Source organism: Callospermophilus lateralis, chromosome 3 (genome assembly GCF_048772815.1).
Source record: "Callospermophilus lateralis isolate mCalLat2 chromosome 3, mCalLat2.hap1, whole genome shotgun sequence".
Taxonomy (NCBI): Eukaryota; Metazoa; Chordata; class Mammalia; order Rodentia; family Sciuridae; genus Callospermophilus; species Callospermophilus lateralis.
The window spans coordinates 174,656,787-174,676,821 of record NC_135307.1 but is presented as its reverse complement, the minus strand read 5'-3'; the positions used below and the strand labels follow the sequence as shown (position 1 = coordinate 174,676,821).

The window sequence follows — 20,035 nt, the reverse complement described above, 5'->3', positions numbered from 1 at the left end:
CAGGACTCCTTTTCCTGAAACTAGAGTCTTCTGTATCTTCGGGTTTCCGTGTTCTTCAGCAGAGTGGCGTTGCTTATTTCATATGAATTCCACACTTTTGCCAGACTGAAGCCTGGATGTTTTAGCAGTTTTAGGGAGATTCTAAATGGGGTCTTTACCCTTGGTGACATTTTCTGTGGAGGGAATTCCAGGTGTTTGACAGTCACACGGCTCACCCTTCCATGCCCCTGCCCTCCTGAGGACTCACACCATTCCAGCCCTGGCTGCCCTTCCTCTCCCTGTGGAGATGGGGCTTCCCCTCAGACATGGGGCGTGGGGAGGCACAGCAGGTCCCAAGGTCCCAGTGGTGCAGCTGGGACCCAGCCACCATCCCCCAGACCTCCCATAGCCAGGATAGATTCCAGCAGGTCCCAGTGACCTGGAGCGGCTAGCGGAGGGCAGGACAGGGACTGACGGCTGCACCCTGGAGAACAAGTGCCACCCCTCCCCAGGACGGCTGAGGCAGCCGCAGGGAGCCGGGTAGGTGCTCTGTGAACAGGAGTCTTGTTCACCTGAGGGGAGCCGCTAGATGCGGCCAGGCCCTGCCCAGACGTCAGGTCCCTCTCTTCACAATCGGTTCCCCTCTGCCTGCCCCCCTCAGGCCCTCCCATCCCCCAGGGCCATGGTCCCGGGGGGAGCAACACAGTTCGCGGTGCCCTTGAAAAGCCCTCTGCACAGGCAAGGTGGCAAGGCTGAGGGACAGCCCTACCCGAGTCCCACAGAGAGCCCTGCCCAACCCTGCAGGGAGCCAGGGCCTGGTCCAGCCAAGGGGGCTTTGTTTCCAACGCAGACAGACATGGACCTGGGCCCCCCTCTGCCACCCCATCCCAGGTCCACAGGGAACAGGCTGGCTACTTGTCTGCCACCCAGGACACCCCCAACCCAGCCCACAGCAGGAGTGGGCAGCCGGCCAGGGGGGAGCCAGCTCGCCCTGGCGGCCCAGACAGAACCGGAGGTGCAGAGCGCCAAGCCACCCCCAAGGCCCCGGAGTGGCGCCTCTGATAAACCCAGCTCCAGCCCAGGATGTGGCTAATCCCGTTAATCTCTGGAGCCAGGTCAGCTCAGCGGGAGCAGGTGGACGGGGCTCTGCTTCTGCAAGACCCAGAAACCCCTGGGCCAAGGGCAAGTGATGGCCCAGTGATGGCCCTGCATGTCCTTGCCTGGGCTGCTTCATGGTGTCACCTTGAGGGGTCACCCTCGGTGCCTCAGTTTCCCCAACGGCATCAGGAGGTGCCAGCTGTCACCTCTCTCTGCCCAATGTGGACCGAGGCCCAAGACCCCCAGTACGAAAGGCCTTCAGCCGTGGCCTTCGGTGTGACCAGCCTCGTGCCCCAGGGGGGAGCACCGCGCACTCATTTCTCTGTCTCAGCCTGAGCCCCTGGGCCCCTGGGCCAGTGGAAACCCCAGCCATGGCTTTCCAGGCCTCTGTCCCCCAAAGCGCTCAGGATGCCAACCCTGGTGGGGGGGGTGGCTGAGGCTGCTGGTCACTGTTATGGACGCCACCAGGGAGTCTAGACCCAGGGACCCCCACCACCCCTCTCCTTGACCGTGGGATCCCAGGGCTGTGGGGAGCTCAGGTGGCCTAGACTCCGCGCCCCAGCTCCCATGGCTGTCCTGGTCTGCGGACACCTGGGTGCTGCTGCCCCCTACAGGCACAAGGCCCTCCCGCTGCCTTCACTGCCCAGCCCTGGCAGCCGCCCCGGGCTCCAGGGCCAGTGTGACCAGGGAAGCAGGGCGAGGCAGGCTCGGTCTCCAGCGGGGGTGAGGTTCTGTCCCCGCAGGCCTTTGAGCTCCTCAGAGGGGTCTGAAGTTGGAAGGGAAGGCAGGGTGACCCGTCCACCCAGGCTGGGGAGAGTAGAGCTCCCCAGGGACCTCCTGTCACCCGTCCGCCTTCCCACTGCCAATGACGCCAGCCAGCTATGTGGCCACAGTGGGCGCTGCTCCCGAGGGCCATGCCGGACAGGGCGGAGTTCCCGACGGCCTCCACCAGGGACCGCCCCAGGGGCTCGGAAACCCCAAGCTTTGCAAGGGAGACGGACAATAAAAATCAGATGAGATGCAGCCCGTCTCTTCCCCACACAGGGCCTGGGCTCCTGCAGGAAGCCTGGGGTTAAGGTCTCCACCTCCACATGGCACCAGGGTGGCCCGCCGGGCACCATGTGGGAATCCCAGCACTGGTGGAGCTACTGGCCATGGTGGGTGGCAGGGCGCAGAGCGGCTGAGAGCCAGGCCTGAGCTCGTCAATGCTGGTGGCCAGGAGGTATCTCGGGGGCTTGGGAATCCACAGGCCTGTGGTGGCAGAGGGCACAGCAGGGGCGTCTCCTTCCCCCCAGAGAGAACGCACCGGATCCCAGCCAGGGCCTCGCACACCCTTTCCATGGAAGGCGAGGATCAGGTAAGAGAGGTGCTGCTGAGAGGCCACCTCTGAGGCCACAGACCCTGTCAGGGTGCCCCCTAGAGGCGCTGGCACTGAGCAGCCTGAGGCACCGTCCAACACCCAGCTCTGCTCAGGCGCAACTCTGTGACCAAGGGCAAGCCTCAACCTCTCTGAGCCTCGGTTCCCACCAACAGGAACAGACACTCTAGGAGCAAGGAGGGGTCAGGCCCTGCAAAGCTTGAAGCCTGTCCCCAGGTCTCGGGGAACAGGACAGAGAGACAGCAGTCCCCAGTAACAAGAATGATCAGAGAGCACTCCCAGGACGACGGGGTGTGCGAGCCCAGCCCTGCCTGGTCTCCTCTCTCCAACGGGCTCCCAAGGCCACGAGGCCTAGAGGACAGTCACTTGCCCATCACACAGCAACCCAGACTGGCCAGGCTTTCAAGCCACAGAGTGACCCAGAGCTGCTCCAGCCCCGAGTGACATCAGGACATGACTCTCTTTCCTTGAGAAGTCTGTGCCCTGCAATGTGGAAGGCCCAGTGCTCAAGAGGGCTGGGGGGCATGTGACGGCGGGAAGGCCGGTCACAGGTGGGTCTAGAGACCGACAGGCCAGGGGCTGCCCCACTCACCTCCCCAAGGCCTCAGGGACTGTGAGTTTGCTCTGTAAGCCACAAAAGTGGCTCTGAGGAGCAGGTCCTAGCAATGCCACTGCCTGTCAGCCCTGAGTGCCACTGGTCCAACCTTACCACCAAGTCCCCGAGGCCTAGAGCACTGCCCCTGGTCAGCACGTCTACACAAGCTGCTGGCCCCCTCCAGCAAGCCAAGGGGAGCCCGGGGTCAGCATGAGGCACACCACAGGGGTCAAGTGCAGGCAAAGTCCCTGGGAGAAGCCAGAGGCCCCATGAAGGAATTCAACCACAGCCACTTCTCCCCATTCTACGGATGAGGAAACTGAGGGTCTGAGAGATTTAAGCCCCCGCCCAGCCAGTCACATCGGGTGTGAGCAGAGAAGCCAACTCCAGAGTGCACGCTCTGAGCATCAATTCAACTTGAGACCTTACCAGTTCCAGAGCCCTGCCTGGGCTCCCCCAACCTGATACCTCCAACACCCTAGAGAGCCAGACAAAACCTATAACTCCCCTGAGTTCCTTCACCTGAAAAACGGGGAGCCACAAGTCCCACATAATGTGCTCGCTGAAGATAATAGCTGGGCTTTCCTCCCCAAAAATGTCCCTGCCTAAGAACCCCCTCCCGGCTTGGCACAGCCTCTCTCCCCTCCAGAACCTGGAGACCCTTCACCCCTCACCCACCCCTGCAGAGCCCCAGGTCAGGAAGCACCAGGCCAGGAAGATAGGGCGCCTCGCTGCGGTGGGGCCAACTGAGAGCGCACAGGTCCCTAACACAGTCACGGCAGTGGTCAGTGGTCAGAGAAGATGAGAAGCAGCAGCAGAACTGGTCCAGGAGCAGCGCCGTGGGAGCCCAGGTGTGTGGCACGTGTGAACAAATCACAGGTCAGTCTAGAAGCAGGCGTGGAACTTTATTCACCGCAGGCCAAGGGGCAGCGACCAAGTCGACTCTGCACCCTTGGACCCTTTGCAGAAGTTAGAGTGCATCTTTTATAGCCAAAACCACAAGCTACCAGAAATCAAAACCATAGCAACATGGAAGTGGGTCAGAATGATCCAGTTCAGGGTGCAGTCGGGGTACATTGCCCAAAAAAAATGAGAACTGAAAAGAGAACATCTTACAAAAGCATTTCTTAATAATACATTGTATAAGAATAAAAGAAACATTTTTCAGCAGCTTGGCTTTGGCCAAACAGGACATGGGTAGCCGGAGGTGGGCTACAGAGGTGGAGTTTTCACAAGGGAGAAATTTCTTATATGAAATGGAGTCTGGGGTAAATGGAGTCTGTCTGGTCAAGGCACATCAAGGCACATACACTCGGGCCCACAACACAGGAACTTACTCTAGGCCATGGTCCAGAAGGATTGCATGCGGTTCAGAGTGTCAGCTTGGAGTAGGCCTCATGGTTGTGACTGGCAGGAGAAACCCAGCTCCCCTGAAGCCTGAGGATACAGATTCTTTTTTTTTTTTTTTTAATACTTTTTAGTTATACATGGACACAATATCTTTGTTTATTTATTTTTATGTGGACTGAGGCTCAAACCCAGGGCCTTACATGTGTGAGGTGAGCGCTCTGCCACTGAGCGGGAACCCCAGCCCCAGATTCCTTTTATGGCCTGATTTGGGAGTCGCCCCATGACATGGCCTGGTGAGTCTGATGAGCTCGTGGGCCTGGTTTTTCTGATATGAGTTTGGCACACCTGTGTGTCCGTGTGCTTCTGATTAATTCGGTAAGTCCACAGGTGTCACTTTTGTTAGCATGACTAACTTATTAGTCTGTGCCTTATGGCTGTGCTAGACAGATGGTGGCTGTTTACTTGTAGAGACATTTCATCTCGGAACTTAAACTCAAAATGGAGTAGTAGCTTACGGCAAGCCGCGGTCTCACAGAAAGGTCACTTAGACTTAGGTGTCCCCAACAACTCTGCTCTCAGCATCGTGGGGTAACTCAGAAAGGAGCATAGCTTGTTTTCCACAGTTACACATGGAGAACATGGCCACAGGAAAATGGAGGCAGAGTTTGGGGTGACGTCTCTATAGGTGGAGGGTTGCTGGTCAACAGCAGAAAAAATCCTCCAAGATGAAGAAAATTCCCCAGTGCCTCATAATGACATGGTTCTAGAAAGTTCAGAAGAGGCGAGGAAGAACCCTCCCCTCAGGATAACAGGCCGCCAAGCTCCACCACGAGGAGACAATACATTTCCACCTTTGAGGCCAGAGAGCGACAGGCTCTGGGTGCCAGCAGGACACCTTTTCAGATCCACCATGGGGAAGAATTTTCTAGATTGGAAGGTGCTTAATGGATGTTTGTTGCACAAGTGAAAAACAACAAGGGCTGAGAGGGTGACCTTACCAAGAAACCAGTGGAGCTTAAGACAGCGCCCTGGTGAGCCAGTCTCCCGGCCCACAGCCTGATTCGGGTCTGTCTCTGAGGACTTCTCCTAAGGAGAAGTCGGCTGTGGGAGCTTCAAGCCCATGGAAACCCAGAGGTGCCTCTAAGGGCTCTGCACCCTGGGACAGCTGCCAGATGCTGTTCAAAATAAAGCCTGAAACCCTTTTTGTTTTTAATATTTATTTTTTAGTTGTAGTTGACCCAATACCTTTATTTTATTTATTTATTTTTATGTGGTGCTGAGGATCGAACCCAGGGCCTCACATGTGCTAGGCAAGCGCTCTACTGCTGAGCCACAACCCCAGCCCCCCACCTGACCCTTTTTTTTTCGGTGGGAGGGGTAGATTGAACCAGGGGTGCTCTACCCCTGAGCTACACCCCGAGCCTTGCTTTTTTTTTTTTTTTTTTAATCTTCCAACAGGATCTTGATAAATTGCCCAGGATGGCCTCTAACTTTCAATCCTCCTGCCTCAGTCTCCAGAGTTGCTGGGATTATAAACAAGTACCATCATGCCCAGCCTCGAGGGGTGGGTTCCATTGTCTCAGTGAGGCGGGATAAAGGAATAAAGGTGGGTAGAAAGGAGAGGAAGGACAAGGAGATTATAGCTTTAATCTGAAAGCTAAAGTTCCTCCCATCTGTCCTTCCCAGGCCAGTTCTTCCCCAGGCCTGTCACTCCCAAGTTTCTGGGCAATCTACAAATCTTCGCTCAGGATCTTAAAGTTACTGGAATTTTCCCACTTATGAAATCCTGTGCACAGTTAATCAGCCCATGAATACCTGTATTTTTAGAATAAACTAAGCAAAGAGAGATACAAAATCTATAATCCAGTATATTTTCCCAAAGTTATATAATGTCTAGATAACAGATAACATCCATCTAAAGACTCTGGGAACAACCAGGCACCCATAAGCCATCTGTGACCACCAGACTAATGTCATCCCCCCATACCTTCCCATGCCCACCTCTCAGTTTCCTTTAAAAAGAAGTGCCTGAGTCCTCCAAAGCACGTCTTACCCTTAAGATAGCCCGCGTCCTCCACTAAATGTGCACTGCTTGCTTTCCTGAACAAATCTGTTGGTGCCTCTCTCTGACATGTTTGAAATTCCTTTCTGTGATGTTTGTCAGGGACCCTGTCATCTTGAGTCAAGGTCCCTCTCTAGAGGACCTCCTCCGATGCCCTCCAGTGATATGATAACCCTTCCTCAGAACACATGTGACACAGGACTCAATACACCCCGCATGTAAGAGATACACCTGTAGGGACTGCTCTGCGAGAGATAGGGGCCTCGAACCTCCTGCCCTGGGGACTTGGACAGGCTCCCCGGGCCTCTCCACCCCCTGAGCAGCCGATTCAGGAGTGCACTGCCGGGGAGCTCAGCTCTGCTAGCCTGAGGACAGCTGTCTGGGGTACCTGGGAGGAGTAGCATGGTGCCACACCCATGGCAAGGGTGGGCCTAGGGGCTCTGTCTGTGCAGTGGTCACCAAAGCTAAAAAGGGCATAATCTGGTTTGGGGTGAGGGCCTGGCCGACAGGCCTGTGCCTCATGACCTCTAAATGCTATCTTCTGCGTCCCAAAATCCCCACATGCCTCAAGATGGCTGGTGGCCCAGAGAGGTCTAGATGGTGCTTCTGGGTCAGAGGGAGGCTCCAGAGCCAGGTGAGTACCATCTGTTTCCCTGCACAGGGGTGTAGCTAGAGTACCTGTGGGTGAGGGGGGCTGGACAGACAGCATAGGGGGGAAAAACAGCCACTGGCACCACCTGATGGGCTCTGGGCCTCATGTTCCATGAGACAGAACCAAAACTCTGGGCCGTGCAGCTCCCCAGGGTGTGACCCACCCGCCTCAGCACCAGGGGCCCACCAGCGGCCCACTCTCAGGTGTCACCTGTCACCTGCCAGTCAACTGTGTCCAGGTTCCTGGGGCCGGGACTCTCTGTGTCTTCCCTGGGGCCTCGCCAGGGTGTGGCGGACCGCAGCAGGGACTAAGGGTGTGAGCCCAGCCCAGCCTCATCACCTAAAGGACTCTGACAAATGAGAACATTTATTTTCTTCTCCAAGACTTTGTGCAGATCCAGAGAGAAGACAACTGGACTTCTCCAGAGAGGCAGAATGGGAGCCACCGGGGAAAGCCCACAGTCCCCAGGACTGGCCAGGTGTGAGCCAGGGACAGCGGGACCCCATAAGCCAGTGCCTTGCTAGAGGGCTGGAGACAGGGGTGGACACTTCAGAACCTGACATGGAAGCTCCTCCTTGGGGAGGACATGACGGGGGCTTCCAGAGGCTTTGGGGGACCCAGATGGGAAGAGGCGACAGCCATGGTGATCTCTGGCCTCTGCAGGATGGACTGGGACCCCTCGGGCAGGGCTGAGGGGGAGGTCATGGAGGCTGACCTGGGCCACGAGGTGGAGGACCGAGGCCGCAGGGAGGAGCTAGAGTCCAGCAGCCTGAAGGTCGAGGGTGCCGGGGACAGGGAGGAGGAGTGGGAGGAGGTGGCAATGGGCGTGGTGTCCACAAACACCTGGTCCCTGGGAGGCTCGAGATCATGCGCCACCCAGCGGATGTGCCGGCCCTGCTGGTCAAGGACCCTGTGTATCAGGGAGTCGGGCGGCTGGACAGGAGTCAGCTCCTCGAAGAACAGGTTCTGGTAGATCTGCGGAGAGATCTGCAGGGGACAGAGCAGCGAGGTGGGGCACTGTGGGGGCTGAGGGCACCCAGGACCAAGAGCAGGACCTTCACAGAAAATAAGTCTCCAAGTACCAAGGCTATCACCAATGCCCACAGCCCGAGGGCCATGCACCCTCTGCAGAAGGCCCGGTCCCGGCCCCAGCTCCTCATGCTTGTTAGGTGTTCACCGCAAGCTGTGAGGTGGGCACCAGCACCCGAGCTGTTCCCTTCTCACAATGAGGCCACTAACCAGGCCCACAGTGGGCCCAGGGGCAGAGAGCTCCTCAGGTGTACCCCACCTCTCCGATTCGCTCTCACGATGCCATGAGGACCCGCCCAGGATGGGGCAGGGGTGCAAAGTGAGCCCTCTTGTGCCAACCTGCCCCACGCCCAGGAGAGGCCCTGCAGAGGCCAGTTGTGTTCTCATTCATTCGTCCCCACAGAGAAGGAGGGGCTCTCAGAATGCCCCACGGCAGCCAAGGAGGGGGAGGCTGGGCTGCCTTGGCCAGGGACCTGTGCGTGCTGCCACTGAGCCACCTCTCCCCGCCCCCCGGGGCTCCTTTCTCTCCCACTCCCTTCCATGGACCCCATCTTCCTGTGTCCCTGAGACCATGACACCCTGTGCCCGTCCTCGAGTGCCCACATCCTGAGGACATGGGCAATGGACACGTGGAAAAGCAAATGAGCAACCACAGATTGTGGGAGCACTTGGGAGGCTCCAGATGTGCCAGACCCCAGAGACCCCCTCCCACAGACCTAATGACGTTTGTCCTCAAGGATGAAACCTGTGCCAACAGCCTCAACCAGGGCCAGACCAGGGCCGTGACAGCAGTCTGCAGCTTAGAATCCTGATAAAGGACAAATGTCCTCATCACTCCCACTGGAAGCCACACAGGCACCACGGCGGCCACCACAGGAGATGGGATCCCCTGACCTCCATTAGCCCCGCATCTCAGGGGCAGGCCCCACACACCCGTACCTGCCGCCTCATCCAGGTGTACTGCATGCCACTGAACAGGACTTTGGGGTTCTGCAACCGTTCCTTGGGCTTAAACGCTGCCCCCACCACTTTGCTCACCTGCAAGAGTCTCAGGTGAGAGTGAAGGCCAAGTGCTGGGCCTGCACCTGCCCGACCTCCCCCAGCCTACCCTGCAGGAGTCTCAGGAGAGAGTGAAGGCTGAATGCTGGGCCTGCACCTGCCCCCACCTCCCTCAGCCTCACCTGCTTGCCCTCGGACTCCCACTCACTCCAGCTGGCTTCGATGTCTTGCAGGGGGTGCTCGCCAGCCCACGGGGACATTGGGGCCATCCTGTGCAGCTTGGCCCAAGCCTCCGCCTCTGAATCTGCTCTGCCACTCAACAGTAACATCAGCGCCTCCTGCTCCCGCCGTTGATACACCAGCGCCTCAGCCAGATCCCTGCTGTTAGGAGCTCTCCTTCACAAGATGCCCCTCCTGCTGCCAGGAGCTAAGAGAGGAGCTCCCCGTCCTGGGCCTGTCCTCCCCAGCCTTCCCCCCCCCCCGCCGTCCCCAGGCCATGCTCCCAGGGCCCACCACTGAGAAAGCCTTCAATGGCAATTCCCCCCACCACCCTGTGCTGTCCTCCATGGAGGCTGTACCCCATTCTAGCCTCACCTGGACCTCCCCTGTGGAATATTCAAACACCCTCCCACCCCAGGGAAACCCTGCCTTCGCCTTGTTTCATATGTCCCCACAGGACTGCCTTGATGGGAGCACAGGTGTCACACAGATTCCATGGATTTTGGCAAACTCCTACTTAAATGTCAAAACCCAACTCTACAATCTCCCTTCCTAAGAAGCCTTCCTTATCTGTTCCACCCAATCAGGTGGCTTGACCTCTAAACCATCCCTGTTCCTAAATCATCACATGGCATTGCAGACATGGGCTTGTACGTCTGCCTCCCTAAGTGGACTGTGAGTCCTCTTGAAGCGGGACCTGTTGCCTGGATTGTCTTGGATTTCTGGAAACTTAGCTTAAGGTCTGGAAGTCACACCTCCGTGAACTTTTTTTAAGCAACCAAGATTATATGAGACTTGGTCAGGAATAAGGGTCAAGCAGATGGAGTGACTGGGAAGAAGTAACAAGCCGGGAAATAACACAAATGTCTGCTCAGGACCAGAGACTTGGATGTGGGCCTCGCACCCTCCTGCCAGGGACCTCTGACCATGTGGAAATGACCTCTGCTAGCCTGGAAAATCCAAGTCTGGCTCAGCGGGGCCCCATCTAGGTGCTTGGGTCTCTGATTTTCTCCCCTTACTGCTCAATCATCCGGCCAAGCTGCGCTAGAACGAGGCTTGGGCTCCCAGCCACAGCTGCCACCTATAGAGTAAAGTTGCCTGCAGGCCCCAAGCCTCTGGCCTTCCAAGGGCCCTCCCCAACCATGCCCAGCACTGCCCAACTCAGGGAGAGGTTCCTGGGACCTGGGGAGGCCTGCGGCACCCCTGCTCTAACCAGGAAGGCTGGCCAACTCACTGCAGCTCCTGGTGGGAGGCCTTGGGAAGGGTGCCTATGGAGTCGGACTTTTCCTCCACGCTTTCTCTCTGTTCATGAATACCATCCATTTTGGCATCCTGTAGTCTTTTCCAAACATTCAGGCCAAATGTCCCTGTGATTTGATCCAGACCAAGGGCTGAAACACCATCCCTGAAACCTTTGCCCCTAATGTCCACCCTCAAGTCAGCCAGTGATCCCTTAACCCTGCCCCATGCAAATACTGGTGCCCCTCATGTGCCGGGTATTGTGCTGGGTACCCAATAAGAATCTCGATGACCAGACACCAGTGTCTGGATAGGCTCAGTGCTCAGGCCTCGATCATCTTTCCACACGTGCAGATTGAGATGGAGGGGGACCAGGGCAATGGCACATGGCCCTCAGCTGGGCTCCAAGTGGGCATCTATCCTGCGAGACTCGGGGTAGACTAAAAAGAAGGCAGTGAAAATGCAGCAATAAGGCAACAGAAGTCCTATTTCTGGGCAGGGTGCAGTGAGCGGTGGCCTGCTGCCAATTTTTTTTTGGGGGGAGGGGGGTACTGAAGCTTGAACCCAGGGCCTTGAGCATGCTTGGTAAGCGTTCTACCACAGAGCTGCACCCCCAGACCCAGAACTTTTTAAATTAATAAAAATACAGCAGACGGCTGAGGCTGGGCTCAGCAGCAGAGCGCTTGCCTAGCATCCATGAGGCACTGGGTTAGATCCTCAGCACCACGTAAAGGTGGACAAATAAAATAAAGGCATATTGTCCATCTACAGCTACAAAAAAAAAAAAATTAAAAAACAATGCAGCAGATGTGTTACAAAGTCATACTTAAAAAAAAAAATCAGAGAGCTATAGAAGCAAGGAAAACTAAATGCACTAAAATTACAGAAAGGAAAGTCTTTCCATGCCAAATGAGGATGGGAACTGCTTCCTTGAGGCTTTTCTTGATCTGGGAATAGGCTGAGAGAGAGAGCTGGATTGGGTTTAGCAGAAGTAAACTATTGGAGGGGAGAGTCCAGCAGGGCTTCCACCAGCCATTGAGGTCAGCATGATGGAGTGAGTCCAGTGGACTGTAAAGGCGCCTCTCATCCCATAGGATATCTGCTAAACAGTAGAGAGGCTGGGATGCGAGGAGGAATGAGGTCAGCAAGAGACAGAAGGGGGGACGGGTAGGGAAGAATGAAGGAACTTTGGATTGTGCAGCGGGGAGTGGGGGAGAGGGGGAAGGACGGTGGAATGAGATGGACATTACTACCCTATACACACGGATGATTACACTACCTGCAAGACTCTGCACCATGTTCAGGGAAAGGAAGGAGAAGCTGTGCTCCATTTGTGTACAACGTGTCAAAATGCATTCTACTGGGGCTGGGGTTGTGGCTCAGTGGTAGAGCGCTTGCCTGAGCATGTGTGAGGCACTGAGTTCGATTCTCAGCACCACATGTAAATAAATAAAAAACAAAGGTCCAGCAACAACTAAAAAAAAATTTTTAATTAAAAAAACAAAATGCATTCTACTGTCATGTATAACAAATTCAAACAAATTAAAAAATTAAAAAGAAGGATCTAAAGGAAAAAAGAGAGAGACAGAATCCCACAGAAGGAAGAAACCTGCCACAAATAGAACTGACTTCATTCTGAGGCCACAGAAGGCTAAGTAAACCAAGTCTACCGAAAGCCACAGTGCAGCCCCAACCCAGCTCAATCCCCGCCGGATGAAGGTGTTCCACCCACACAGAAGAAAGAACAAATGCTCTGGGGGAAAGTAATGTCATCTCCAGTCTCCGTAGTTCATTTGTACAAAGTTCACAAAAGTTTTGTTTTGTTTTATTGACATGAAAAGGCAGAAAAATATAATCAGTCATCAAAAGAAAAAAATAAGACATTAGAAGCAGACCCTTCAGATGATTCAGACATTAGGGTTTACAAATAAAGCCTTTAAAATGACTATTGCAAGCAGTGTTCAATAAAATAAAAACAAGTGTAAGGAAAATACTTGTTGGAAAGAAGGAGAATTTCAACAGAAAGTTGTGACCTGTAGAAAAGAATCAAGGGAAGTGCTCTAGAGCCCAATCTGCCTTCCCGGGGTCCCGTGTGCCCAGGTCTCAGGACTGAGTGGAAGAAGATTGACCAACAGCATGGTGAAGAAAAGTTGGCCAGATTTGAGGCTCAGGTCTGGGGCAAGGGCACAGCCTACAGAAAGAAGCTACAGCTGATGACAAAAAGCTTCAGAGTTCTCTAAAAAAAAAAACTGGCTATGAATAACATAGCTGGTATGTAGAGGTGAACATGGTTAAAGATGATGGGACAGTTATTCATTTCAACAATCCCAAATCCCAAGCTTCCTTGTCTGCTAATACCTCCACAATTACTGGTCATGCAGAAGCCAAACCAATCACAGAAATGCTTCCTGGAATCTTAAGTCACCTTGGTGCTGACAGCTTAGCAAGCCTGGGAACAGTTCCCATGGTAAATACTGGACAGTAAAGCACCAAACCCAGAAGAACACATTGATGAAGAGGATAAAGATTTCCTATATCTTTTAGAAAATTTTAATGAAGCATCAAAGAATGAAGCTGACTAAAAAATTTTTTTGGTATTTTGAAGCTGGATTAGATTAAAAAATAAGCTTGTAGTTTCAAAGTTTTACAGACCCAGAGAATATTACCTGCTATTAGTTTGGTGATAAAAATATTTTGCATATTAATAATGCTATTTGTTCAACACTTTTTGGTCATTTGAATTTGCATTTTGCACTTCTTCCCAGGACCTATTCTTTTGGTCAAAATATGAAGTATTGGTACAGTTTGGAAAAAAAGAACCAAATAGGTCTGTGGATGTAGCACAGTGGTAGAGCACTTGCCTAGCACATGTGAGGCCCTAAGTTCAATCCCCAGCACCACAAATAAATTAATTAAATTAAATTAAAATAATAAAGTGATATCTCCAATAACTCACCATGGCCCATGCCTATAATCCTTACTACTTGGGAGGCTGAGGTGAGAGGATCACAAGTTCAAGGGCAGACTAGGCAATTTAATTTAGCAAGATTCTGTCTCAAAATTGAAAAAAAAAAATTAAGACTGGGGATGAAGCTCAGAGGTAGAATAAAAAAGAAAAATATAAAAAGAAAGAAAGAAGAAAAAATAGCTAGTTGGCTGGATTTAATAGCAGAACTGCATCCAGAAGAAAATTCATAAACTGGAAAGTAGTTCAGTAAAAAATATCCAGTCTGGAATATAGAAATTAGAAAAAAAAAGATAAAAAGAACAGAACAGAGCATGAAAACAGAAGACAAGACAAATGGTCCAGCACACACACAGCTAGGAACCTACAAAGAGGGACAGGAGGGAAGAGGGCAGAAGTGACAGTAAAGGCATATAATATCTAAGAATTTTTCAAAACTGAAGATGTCAGCCCATATATTTAAAAAACAATCAATGTACTCCAAACAGGATAAATACAAATAAAACACACTTAGGCCTGTAATGGTGAAATTGCTAAAAACAAAAGAACCTTCAAAGAAGCAACATACAATTAACTTTTCAACAAAACACATGGAAACCAGAAGATAAGTGAAAAGAACTTATTTTTAAGTGTTAACAGAAAAGAAACTGCCAGCTGAGGACTTAACACGTAGTAAAAATAGTCTTCAATGTTTAGGACAGAATAAAGATGTTTTGCCAGGTATGATGGCACATGCCTGTAATCACAGTGACTCTGGAGGCTGAGGTAGGAAAGTCACAAGTTCAAGGTCAGCCTGGGTAACTTAGACTCTATCTCGAGATAAAAAATTAAAATGGCTGGTACGTATCTCAGTGGTAGAGCATCCCCAGTACTGTAAAGTTAGTTAGTTAGTTAGTTAAAAAATAAAAATGAAATAAAGATGCTTTAAGATAAATAAACATTTAGAGAATTTATCAGTGGTGCATAACACAATAAGAAATAAAGAGGTCTAGGGATGTAGCTCAGTAGTACAGCACTTGCCCAACATGGGCAAAGCCATGGTTGGGTTTGATCCCCATTATTGGCGTGAAAGAAAAAGAAGAAAGTTCTTCATGCTGAAGGTAAATGATTACGAACATCCTAGAACCAGAACTTCAGGAATGAAGAGTACCAAATATGGCAAATATCTGGGTAAATGTGAAAGAAAACTGCCTAACCCAACATCAGGACAAATGTCTTAAAGGAAGACAGAACATAGGTACAAGTACAATATATGATCATAGCCTAACAGCTGGAGAGGGGAAGGTAATATCTTCCATAGACATAGTACTAAGAGTATATATAGGGGCTGGGGATGTGGCTCAAGCGGTAGCGCGCTCGCCTGCCATGCGTGCAGCCCGGGTTCGATCCTCAGCACCACATACAAACAGAGGTGTTGTGTCTGCCGAATACTAAAAAATAAAATTAAAAAATTCTCTCTCTCTCTCTCCCTCTCTCACTCTCTCTTTAAAAAAAAAAAATCATCATATAAAAAGAGTATATATAATGATCTCTAGCCATAGATTATTAATAAAAAAGATAAAACAATATTTTTCTTAGTAGATAATATAAAATAAAATTTAAATAATAGAGGAGATAAAACAAAATAATAGAAAAGATAAACAAAATAATTTAAAAATATTTGATTAATCTAAAAGAAGAAAAGAGGACCAAAAACCAGATGTGATAAACAGAAAATAAATTAAACTGACTGTGGAGAACGAAAGAGCCCCTAATCCTGCAGTAAAGGTGTTGGTGCTACATGGGTCTCAGACAATGATGGATCCAGCTACAGAAGTAATTAATATTTTAATGGACTAAATATCAAGTTAAGAAGCATAGATTGCCAAACAAGATGAAAAAAAATAAGATTCAACTATACAATGTTTAAAAGAGGCACAATTAGGGGGTTGTAGATGTAGTTCACTCAGTGGTAGAGTGAACCCTTAGCCTGCATGGGGTCCTGGGTTCAAATTCTAACACTCCTCAAAAAATAAGTAAATAAATACAACAAAATAGGCAAACTTAAATACAAAGATAGACTGAAAGTTTCTTTTTAAATGATAAAATAGGGTTGGGGTTCTGGCTCAGTGGTAGAACACCTGCCTAGCACATGTGCCCTGGGTTCGATCCTTAGCACCACATAAAAATAAACAAAGTTATGTCCATCTACAACTAATAAAATATTAAAAAATAAAAAGATAAATGATAAAATATGTAGTGACGTTAAAGGTGGTGGGACCTTTAACAGATGAGAGCTCATGAAAGGTGGCTATGTTACTGGAGCATCACCCTCAGAAGGGATTCATGCTGGTCTCCTGGATGAATTAGTTCTCTGAAAGTGGTCTTATAAAATGAGAGCTGGCCTCTCCCTGGTCTCTGGCTTCCTGCCTCATGATGCAATCTCTCTCTCATCTGTACTCCCACCATGATGACATCTACCCTGTTGTGAAATAGCCAAGGAGCGCTCACCAGAGTGAAGAGATGAATTTTCAACCTCTAACATGGTGAGCTAAGTAAATCATCTTTCCTTATAAAATCCCTACTTTGGGATATTTTGTTATAGCCATTGAAAATGTGCCCCTTTGAGGGCACACTCCCCAGGGACTAGAAGACCTCCCACTAAGCTCCACCTCTTAAAATTTCCATTACCTCCCAATAGCATCTTTAACCCAAGGGCTTTTCAGGGACATTCCAGATCCAAACTATAGCAAAGTCTCAAATTAAAACAATGAGATATGAGAGTAAAGACATTAACTAATGCCAGAGAAATATAGAGGATCAGAAGAGATTACTATGGGACTGGGAGTACAGCTTAGTGGTCAAGTGTTGGCCTAGCATGCATGAGGTTCTGGATTCAATCCTCAGCACCAGGGAGAGAGAGAGAGAGAGAGAAAGAGAGAGAGAGAGAGAGAGAGAGAGAGAGAGAGAGAGAGAGAGAGAGATTACTATGCATAATTATATACCAACAAATTAAGTAACCTAGGAAAAAATGGATAAATTCCTAGAAACAAACAATCTATCAGACTGAATGATAAAAAATAAAACAAAACAACAACAACAACAAAAAACAGAAAATCAGAACAGACCTAGAACTAGTTTGAATCAATAATAAAAAACCTCCCAACAAGCCAGGTATGGTGGCACACACCTATAATCCCAGCAACAAGGGAGACTAAGGCAAGAGGATTGCAAATTCAAGGCCAGCCTCAAAATAAAAATGGCTGAAGATATAGCTCAGTGGCAAAGGGCCCTGGGTTCAATCCCCCATGCCAAAAAATAAAGAAAAAATTAAATTAAAAAAACTCCCAACCAAAAAAGAAAAAGCCTAGAGCCAGATGAAGTCATTGAAGAATTCTACCATTCAAAGAAGAAATAATATCACTCCTTCTCAAACTCTTCTAAAAATTTGAAGAGGAGGAAATACTTCTAAATTCAACTTCTGAGGCCACAATAACCCTGGCCAATAACTGTAGCCAAAGACATTGGGAGAAAAGAAAACTATAGGCCAATAGTCCTGATAAACAGAGATGCAAAAATCCTCAATAAAATACTAGCAAACGGAATTCAACAGCACATGAAAAGGATCATACAACATGACCAAATAAGATTCACCCATGGATGCAAATATGATTCAACATACAAAAAAAAAAAAAATCAATCAACACAACATACCACATTAATAGAACAAAAGATGGAGACCAAATGATCATTCCAGTTGGGGCAGAAAGCACATTTGAAAAAACTCAACATTCTTTCGTGATAAAAACTTTGAGCAAACTGGAAACAGAAGGAAATTGCCTCAAATAATAAAGGAAGGCACACAAATAACATCATATTCCATTGTGAAAAACTGAAAGCTTTTCCTCTAAGGTCAGGAATAGGCAAGGATACTTATTTCCATCACTTCTATTCAGTGTAGAACTAGAAATCCTAGCTAGAGTAATTAGGCAAGAAAAAGAAATAATGACATCCAAATAAGAAAGAAAGTACTTCTGTTTGCAGGTAACATGACATTGTATGTAGAAAATCATCAAAAAAAATTTAAACTGTGATAACTAATAAATGAATTCAGAAAATTTATAAGATATGAAAATCAATGTACACAAATCAGTTGGGTTTCTACCCAAGAACAATGAGCAAGCTACTCAGGATGATGAGATAGGAGGATTGCAAGTTTTAGTCCAGCCTAGCAACTTAGTGAGATCCTGTCTCAAAATAAAAATAAAAAGGAAAAAAATAAGAAATTTAAAAATAAAAATTAAAGATAAATAAAAACTAAAAGAAAAAAAAATAAAAATAAATAAAAAGGACTGGAAATGTGACTCAGTGGCGGTGTGCCTGTGGGTTCAATCCCCAGTACCCAAAATTAAAAATCACAATGAGCAATACAAATAGGAAATTAAGAAAATAATCTCATTTAAAATGCATCAAGCCAGACACAGTAGTGGCAGGGCTTTAATCCCAGCAACTCAGGAGACTAAGACAGGAGAATCACAAGTTGAAGAAAAGCCTTACCAACTTAGAGAGACCCAATCTCAAAATAAAATTTAAAAAAAAGGACTGGGACTTTGGTTCAGTTGTAGAACACTCCTGAGTTTAATCCCTAGCACTGCAAAAATAAATTAACTAATTAAAAATGTATCAAAGAATAGAATATTTAGGAGTAAACTTAAACAAGGAGGCAAAAGACATTATATCCTGCAATCTATAAAACATTACTGAAAGAAATTAAAGACAACATAAATAAATGGGAAAACATCAGGTGTTCATCATTTGGTATACTTAAAATTGTTAAAATGTCCCTACTACCCAAAGTAACCTACAGATTCAGTGCATTCCCTATCAAAATCTCAATGCCATTTTTTTTTCAAAAATAGGGAAAACATTCCTAAATTCATATAAAAGTACAGAGGAACCCTCAATAGCCAAAATATTTGGAGTAAAAGATAAAACCTGACTGGGAGGAGAAAGTGGAGCAGTAAGCCTAAAACCTCACATTTCCTAATTTCAAAACATATTACAAAGCTTCAGTAATCAAATAGTTTGATACTGGCACAAAGACAAGCACATAAACGAAACAGCATAAATAAACCCACCCATATGCCAAAAGCACAGACAGCAAAAGCAAAAAACAGACAAGTGGGAAATAAAAAGTTTCTGTATAGCAAAAGAAATAATCAAATGATCTTTGACAAGAGTGACAAGACTATTAAACAGGGGAGAGACAGTTTCTTAAACAAATGATGTGCAAAACTGAGTATCTACACGCAAAAGAAGGAAATTGGACCTTCATCTCAAAATATACTGAAGACTTAAAGCAAAAATAGACAAATGAGACTACATCAAACCAAAAAGCTTCAAAGAGCAAAGGAAATAAATATGAGGGTGAAAAGGCAAACTGTGGAATGGGAGGAAATGTTTTGTGAATATAAACCATGTATCTAGCCAGGGGTTAGTATCAAAAAAAAAAAAAAAAAAAAAAAAATATATATATATATATATATATATATATATATATACACACACATACACTCACTCAAAATAGCTAGAAACAACTCCAATGCCCAACAACAAAGACAAGTAAATTATGGTGTCCAATTCAATAAGAATGAATGAACTACCACACCACACAAATGAATGACTTTCACAAACGTAATGTTGAGAGAAAGGAGAACATATTACATGATTCTGTTTCTACCAAATTCAAAACCAGGCACACTTAATATATGGATTTAGACATCAGGGTGATGCTAATTCTGAAGAGGAGTTGTTAGTGATGGTCCCAGAGGGAAATGTGAGGGGAGACCTTAGAGTGCTAGTTTCTGGAAATTCATCAAGATGAATCCTTTAGGTTTGTGGTTCTTCTATATGTACAACATAACAATTAAGTTCACTTTAAAAAAAATAAAAGAACATACTTTATCATATATATATATGATTTTCAAAAATATACAAAGGGAAATAGGTGGGTAGGTGAGTGAATGAGTGGATGGATGGCTGACGGCTGAATGGACAGAGTACTGAATGGGCGACCAGACAGATGTGCATCCTGTAATCCTATTTGAGCAAAGGCAGTGGCTGTGGTCTGAGACCTCCCTACCCACAGGGTACACATTCATGCCAGCTTATGTTCTATCAGGGACAGGGACAAAAATGAACATGGGTATGGGTATGCTTTGGTAGGCCCCATACCAATGGCATCACCGGAGAGTTTCCAAGCCTTGACGTCCCGGTCCTGGCCAGCGCTGATGACCAGTTGGAAGGTGTCTATGTACAGGATGTCCACAATGCTTTCCAAATGGCCTCTCCATGTATTCAGGAGCTTGGGGGGAACCAGGGAAATGATCTGGCCAGCCACAACCTATAGGGAACAGGAAATGACTTACTCTAAGACTGTCACACAAACTCATCTGCAGGCATTCAGGACTGCAGACAGCAGAGCCCAGTGG

At 48.5% G+C, this 20,035-nt stretch overlaps 1 protein-coding gene and 1 pseudogene across 1 annotated transcript in view; one reads left to right on the top strand and one right to left on the bottom strand.

The window, feature by feature from the left end:
- Positions 1–7,663: 7,663 nt before the first annotated feature.
- Positions 7,664–20,035, bottom strand: part of Efcab8 (EF-hand calcium binding domain 8) — a 52,225-nt gene continuing 39,853 nt past the window's right edge. The window contains exons 21-25 of the mRNA XM_076849468.1: positions 19,779–19,947; positions 10,596–10,728; positions 9,325–9,523; positions 9,083–9,181; positions 7,664–8,101 (exon numbers count right to left, since the gene is read on the bottom strand). Coding sequence (XP_076705583.1) covers positions 7,664–8,101; positions 9,083–9,181; positions 9,325–9,523; positions 10,596–10,728; positions 19,779–19,947 — 1,038 coding nt within the window. The remainder of the gene's footprint in view (positions 8,102–9,082; positions 9,182–9,324; positions 9,524–10,595; positions 10,729–19,778; positions 19,948–20,035) is intronic.
- LOC143394402 (transcription factor BTF3 homolog 4 pseudogene) lies at positions 12,888–13,182 on the top strand (annotated as a pseudogene).